This window comes from Bidens hawaiensis, unplaced genomic scaffold (genome assembly GCF_021521415.1).
Source record: "Bidens hawaiensis isolate Kalapana, Puna unplaced genomic scaffold, B.hawaiensis_p1.1 tig00001087_1, whole genome shotgun sequence".
NCBI classification, from domain to species: domain Eukaryota; kingdom Viridiplantae; phylum Streptophyta; class Magnoliopsida; order Asterales; family Asteraceae; genus Bidens; species Bidens hawaiensis.
The window spans coordinates 3,603,694-3,610,714 of record NW_027491062.1 but is presented as its reverse complement, the minus strand read 5'-3'; the positions used below and the strand labels follow the sequence as shown (position 1 = coordinate 3,610,714).

At 45.1% G+C, this 7,021-nt stretch overlaps 1 protein-coding gene across 1 annotated transcript; it reads right to left on the bottom strand.

The window, feature by feature from the left end:
- Window positions 1-4,889: 4,889 nt before the first annotated feature.
- On the bottom strand, window positions 4,890-6,719 carry LOC143557999 (uncharacterized). Its single transcript, XM_077046933.1, has 3 exons — window positions 5,880-6,719; window positions 5,278-5,726; window positions 4,890-4,974 (listed from the first exon to the last, which is right to left on the bottom strand). Exons 1-3 carry the CDS (start codon window positions 6,717-6,719, stop codon window positions 4,890-4,892), a joined length of 1,374 nt encoding a protein of 457 aa, XP_076903048.1.
- Window positions 6,720-7,021: the final 302 nt, after the last annotated feature.

Sequence of the window (7,021 nt, the reverse complement as noted above, 5' to 3'; positions counted from 1 at the left end):
GCTTAGCTTGTTGTCAAGAAATATTACGGGAGTGGCGTACGATGGGCGGGAAGCTGGGTGCGGCTTCCGAAGCTGTTAAGGCTGCAGAGAAGGATGCTGCAGTTCAGCGCCAAGCAGCGAGTGCAGCTAGGTGGAAGCAAGTCGACGCCGAGGCTGCACTCAAACAGGAGAAAGAACGAATTGCTGCTGCTGCTCAGGGTTGTAAGGAAGCCTGCGAGAGGTCTAACGCTACTCTTGAGGCTGCCCGGGCTGAAACTCAAAGGAAGAAGGACGATTTGGCGAAGGCACAGGATGAAGTGTCTCGCCAAGGCGCCCGGATCCATGAGCTCGAGGCTGAACTAAGATTGTAGAGGGAGCAATCCGAACTTAAGGACAAAACTGCTGCTGAAATGCAGTCTGCATATGACTCCCTCCTGCAATCTCAAACTGAAGCGGACAGCCGCACCTCCGCCGAATTAAAGGAACTTCGTAGCCGGGCGGAGCGTGCTGAACGAGACAGGCAATGGTTCCTCAACCGTGGACTTGATTCTGTAAGAGTTTCCCATATGTTATTTTATCTGTGCACTTCAAGTTTTGCTTGCCAATATGTTCCTTATGTTTTTGTTGTTAGCCCATCCGTCATGTCAAGAAGAGCACGGAGCTTACTGACTGCTTCGTGAATCTGACAACTGCTTCGGAAGGCGTTGGCCGGGTAAAAGGCTTTAATGAAGGGTTGTCGTTTTCCCAATCCGGACAATCTATTGAGAGCCACCCACTTCATGGCCTTGATGCGGAGCAGGAACTTGGTATGCGGGTCAAAGAATATGATGACTTAATCTTCCCGCTGCAACATATGCTTCCAGAATTTGCCTTGGCTGAAGATGGCGTGAAGCAGTTGCGGGTCTTCATAGATGATGAATCTGAGGATGACGAATATGACGATGACAAGTCTGAGGATGCTTCCCAAAATGCTCTGGAAGGCACCTCGGCCCTAATCCATAGGATAGATGTAGAAGCTAGGACTTGTAATTTCTTTCCGTATTTTTGTAATCATCATTTTTGAATATTAATGGAAAGAACTCTATGTTCAGTAAACACTGTTCTTGTTTATGAGAGAATATATTTTGTGAGATATTTTTGAATTTTGAATATTGGTGCAAGTTGGATAGTATTGGTGACGTGGTGGAGAGAGAATTTTAAGCGGTGGCTGACAAGACGTGTGGAACGCCTTTATACAGCCTGTCACTCTTTTTCGAATCTCCCGCCTGCCGTGTCAATCATCCCTTGGTTCGTATTTTCTATTTCCTCTGTCAGTTAGGCGGTCGCATTAATTGCGATAGGTATAAATAGGCCTTTGATGTCTCTAATCAATTCTTATTACTTAAATACTTTTTCTTTCAATTATCTTAGAGAATTCTCTCTCAATCGTATCGCGTTCAGATTTTTTCCTTCGATAATATGGCAGGTCAAAAGAAAAATCCTCCCGCTATTCATGAAGTCGTGTGCGACATTAAAGACAAGGATTTTCAAAACATTAAAAATATATACGGCTTTCCATCGGGCTGTTAAGCCGAACGCCCATCGAAAGGGGCATTGGCGACAGCCCCTCCGGCAAAGAAGATTGCTGTCTATCTTGATCATTTTACGACGGGTAACAGTTACCCGTGACGAAATTTGTTTGGTCTGTTCTGAGAGCCTATGGACTTCACTTATCCCAAATTCACCCGTTTGGGATGCTAAGAATTTGACACTTCGAATTCTGTTGCCAATCCCATAACTACGACCCATCCGTCAATATGTTTGCCATTTTTTATAAAATGATGTATCGTGACGGATGGTATGGTTTTGCCACCACTGGGAAAGGTCCGATTGGCTTCGAATGGCTCCGGAGCATCCACGGGTGGAAGTCCAAGTTCTTTTGGATTCGAGAAGATGTCATTCCATTTACCATGACCCGACGGAAACCAGAAGACGCGGCTCCTGAGATCCCCGCTATTGAATATGAGGGTCATAAATGGTTTGATACCTTGACCCGAGTACTAACACCTATGCGCCCTATTCACGAAGGGGCAATGGTTTATGCGAAAATGAGCCGATTGTGGCCGTTTCCTACTTTGGAGACTCTGGCGGAGGCAAGTTCTTATTTGTAATAATCCGGATTTTCCCTTTTCTTACTTTAACATTCGCCTCTTGTAGGTGAAGGTTCAATTTTTTCTACTCTGCTGGATAAAGTGGGGGGCATGATGGTACGCCGCCCCATTACACAGCATGACGTACCTTTTTTGGAGCGCATGCGGAGTAACTTCCTTTTCTCCACTACACTTACTCCGGAGCCTGTTGTCTCCAAGGTAATGTATGCTCAAGGTGAGGAGTTTGTCAAAAAGTGTGAAGGTATTCTTCAGCCTCGACCTATAACTGCCGCTACTTCGAGCAGGGTGATAGTGCTTCTTTCGTCTAGCAAAGAGTCGTCACTCTGCGAAGGAGGTTTATCAATTGGTGCCACTAACCCATCTCATTCGACTATAGGTTTGACCGGTAAGCAAGATTCGAAGGCCACCGCCTATCCATCAACAGGTGAGGAAGGTGGTCCTCAATCTGTTGAGGGTGAACCTCAGGTCATGGAAGCGGGTGCTTCAAAGGCTGCTGACAAGCGGAACGCACAGCCTTCCGTTGCCGCGCCTTTCAAGAAGAAGAAGAAGAAGAAGAAGGAGAAGACCAAGGTCCTGGACTTGGGGGCTCGCCTTCAAGAACTTTCCGCCCGATATGTTTCTAAGGGCAAGTTTTGAACCCTTATGATTATATTTGTACTTATCGCTTCTTGGTGACCTAAAAAGTTTTACTTTGGAAATTTTTCAAGTTTCAAGAGTTCAATTGCTACACAACTTCCGACTCCACCAACCTCACCATTAAACACTGTTCAAGATCCGATCAATTTGTCGGATACTTCTCCTATCAGGGAGAAAGAGGTTGGTGGGTCCGAGCATCTCCGCACATCTCCACCCCGTCACGAACACCATTTCCGAAATCAGGGTGGGGTCAGTGTGTTCAAATATAGGGGGCAGACTTCTTCATCCCAAATGGATGAAGATACTGCTCCGCATAACCCTCGGTGGTCATCACGCCGGAACTCAGTATTGAGCGACGCGGACGTTTGTCATGAATATCTCCAAGAAAGTCTTCCTCCTGCCGAGAGGGAACGACAACGCCGCTGCATCCGCCAGGAGCTGTTAGACTCAAACTCCTATCATATGGCGAATACTGTTTCCACCAACCAAGAGATACGCCGGGATTGGTTGGCTATGAACGGAGAGCTAGATGAAACCGAGCTTAAGTTGCTTGACGCCAAAAAAGAAGCTCTTAAGGCGCTAACTGAAGCTCGGGACTGTCATCGAGCCATGGAGGTGGAGAAAGCCGAACGTCTTGTCGCTGAGGAAGCCAAAGCTGTTCTCCAGAAGCAGCTGGATGAACAAGCTGAGCTAATAAAGACCCTTCAGGCTGACTCAGCGGCCAAGGACAAGCGCTTATCCGACCTTAATACCAAGAATCGAGACCAAGCCCTGGAGTGTGCTGGTTACAAGATGGATCTTATCCGAACTCAGGCGGATAAGAAGTGGCTTCTGACGACGACAATTCCTAAGGTATCGAATCTTTTGGTTGTTTCAAGTAATTCGGACTTATATGTGCTCACCCATGTTTATTTGAGTTAACAGGTTATCACTGACGTTCGGAACAATGACGATCTTGGGAATTGCATTGCGGTGCTCCTTCGTGCTTCCGAGCAAGCAGGCCGACAGATGGGCTTTGAAGAAGGTTACAAATTTGGTTCTGAGGGCCGGCTTCCGGAGGAGTATGTCCTGGCCGGCAAGGACACTGCTTCTATTCTCATTGAGAAAACCAAAGATTTTGATACTCTGAAGTTTTCCCTTTTCGATCACATATTAGATCTTGCGGATAAGGAAGATGCGATGGAGCAATTGAAAGAGCTGTTGGATCTTGACGAGGAAGAGGAGGAAGAAGGAAATAATACCGCGGAGAACAAAAATGTCGCCCCGTAAATATATATATATATATATATATATATATATATATATATATATATCTTTGTTGTAAATATTTCCTTTGCTTGTAATCTGTTTTGACTATTAATAAGAAGTCTTGTTTTCTTCTGGTGCACTTTGTCTCATGTACTATAATATAAGTGTCTGTCCGGAACTTCGTTTTTGTCAATAAAAGATTACAAATTGTCAAAGTGACATGAAACTAGCACAAGATTTTTCATAAATTGGGCATGAGCCTACTTATAATAAAGGAAATTACATAACTTGCTAGTCTATGTGGGCACGCATGCCAAAATAAAAGAGTAAATAAGACTGCTACATGTAGCATTTCTTTAACTGTGCTGCGTTCCAAGTTCGAGGGATTTCAGTCCCGTCCAACTTTTCCAACTTGTAGGCACCTTTAGATAAGACTTGCTTGATTTTATAAGGTCCTTCCCAAGTTGGGGCCAACTTGCCCGGAGGCTCTTGACTGGAAGCCTCGTTATTGCGGAAGACAAAATCTCCCGCATCGAATTCGCATGTCTGGACCCGCGAGTTGTAATACTTCTGAAGCTGCCGCTTATAATCGTGCTCGCGGATCGATGCTAATTCTCTTCTTTCTTCAAGTAAATCAAGATTCATCCTGAGTTCGTTATCATTATCATCAATTAACAGAACTCTCGCGGATGGAATCCTGATTTCTGCCGGGATCATGGCTTCGGTGCCATAGGTTAGACTAAACGGCGTCTCCGAATTACTAGAGTTCTTTTGGGTGTGGAAGGCCCATAGTACATGGGGAAATTCGTCAACCCAACCCGTCCGTTTAGTTCCTAACCTTGCCTTGATCCCTTCTTTGATAGTCCGGTTGGTCCTTTAGACCTGACCATTTGCTTGCGGGTGAGCTACAGATGTGAAGACTTTAATGATTTGAAGTTCTTTCAACCATTCTTGTAATCCGCTGTTAGCAAATTGGGTCCCATTATCACTTACGAATTCTTACGGAAAGCCAAACCGGCAAATGATGAATTCCCAAAGGAATTTTTTCACGCTTGAAGCCGTTATCGATGCAATCGGTTTGGCTTCTACCCACTTGGTGAAGTAATCAATGGCCACTATCAAGAATTTGACTCGTCCCGGGGCTTCTGGGAAAGGTCCCATAATGTCAATAGCCCATTTTTGGAACGGCCAGGCAGATGTTACCGGAATCAGTTTATTTTTTGGATGCAGGGTGTTGGGAGCATGTTGCTGGCATGAATCACACTTTCTGATTTCTTGCACAGCGTCCAAATGCATGCCGGCCCAATAGTACCCAGCGTTCATGATCTTCGCAACTGTCATTCTTGGTCCCGCGTGTAACCCACAAATGCCTTCGTGAATTTCTCGAATCAGGTAATTTGCGTCTTCCGCGTCTACACAACGTAGCAGCGAACCAAGGAATGATCTCCGGTACAAGATGCCATTAGTCATCTGGTAATTCAGAGCTTTATGCTTAATCTTCCGAGCCTCAGCCTTTCCCGCAGGAAGTGCTCCGGAAGATAAGTAGGCTTTTATTGGCTTCATCCAAGATTCGACGCCTGTTTGGATTACCAGGACTTGGTTATGTGGAACGGATGGATGATCTAGAACTTCCACTCGAATACCTTTGGCAAAATGCTCAAAATTCGTTGAAGTTAGTTTGCTAAAGGCGTCCGCCGATTTGTTCTCACTCCTCTTAATGTGAACAACATTAAAAGAGGCAAATTGGCGAATCAAGACTCTTGCTTGCGACAAATAAGAAGCCATGACATCATTTTTGGCTTCATATGTTCCATTTATTTGTCCCGCAATTAGCATGGATTCCACCCGTGCTTCTAAATGTTTCACCCCAAGCTTTTTCTCTATCCGTAGGCCTGCCAGGAAGGCTTCATATTCCGCCTCATTGTTGGTACTTTTAAAGTACAACTTGATGGCGTATGTAAATTCATGCCCCTTAGGGTTGACTAGCCTTAAGCCCGCACCTGACCCTTCGCTGCTTGAAGCTCCATCCATGAATAATGACCAAACTTGCCCTTGTTCCGGAGGTGCTTGGGGTTGTTGTTCGATTAAACATTCTTGTTCTTTGTGCCGTGGGACTTCCGTGACGAAGTCCGCCATCACTTGCCCTTTGATTGCCGGTCTTGGTTTATACTCGATCGAGTGTTCACCCAATTCGATGGCCCATTTTGCCAATCGCCCAGATAATTCGGGTTTACTCAATACGTTTTTGAGTTTGTATCCGGTTAACACATTAATGGGATGGCCCTGGAAATATCTGCGGAGCCGACGGGCTGCGTACACTAATGCCAAGACCAACTTTTCTAACATCGAATATCTTGTTTCTGGATCTGATAATGTTCTGTTGACGTAATAGATCTGAGTTTGAACGTTCTTCCTATCTGTCAGTAAAACAGCTCCCACAGCAATGCCAGATGCTGACAAATATAGTGTTAATGGTTCACCAGCGTGAGGAGCTGTTAACTTGAGTAATTCCATTAAACACTTCTTGACTTCCTGAAATGCTTGTTCGGCTTCCGGAGTCCATCTGAATTGTGCATTTTTGAGACAGTTCCTCAATGTTGAGATGAACGGATAAGATTTAGCAGCGTGGTTTGCTAAAAACATGTTTAACGCTACCAATCTACCGTTAAGTGTTTGAACTTCTTTGAGGGATGTGGGAGATGGCATGCGGGCTACTGCTTATATCTTATCCGGATTAGCCTTAAAACCTGTGCCTGTCACAATTACCCCGAGGAACTTTCCTTCCTCTATTCCGAAGGAGCACTTCGCTGGATTCAGCTTCATATTGATGCTTCTCAAAGTTTCAAAATTTTCCTCTATGTCCCTCAACATTTGATCTTCTTCAGTGCTTTTTATCACCAAATCATCCATATAAACTTCGAGATTTTGACTTATCTGACCCTTGAAGGCCTGATCCATCAGTTGTTGGTATGTTGCCCCCGCATTCTTTAACCCGAAAGGCATCATTC

Bases quoted from the DNA above. Each gene is read 5' to 3' on its own strand.
- LOC143557999 (XM_077046933.1), bottom strand. From the start codon at position 6,719: ATGCCATCTCCCACATCCCTCAAAGAAGTTCAAACACTTAACGGTAGA. The intron at 5,727-5,879 runs GTGAAACATTTA...GTTCACATTAAG, and splicing joins GGATAGAGAAAAAGCTTGGG to AGGAGTGAGAACAAATCGGC. The intron at 4,975-5,277 runs GTGTGATTCATG...ATTTGCTAACAG, and splicing joins GCTGTGCAAGAAATCAGAAA to CGGATTACAAGAATGGTTGA.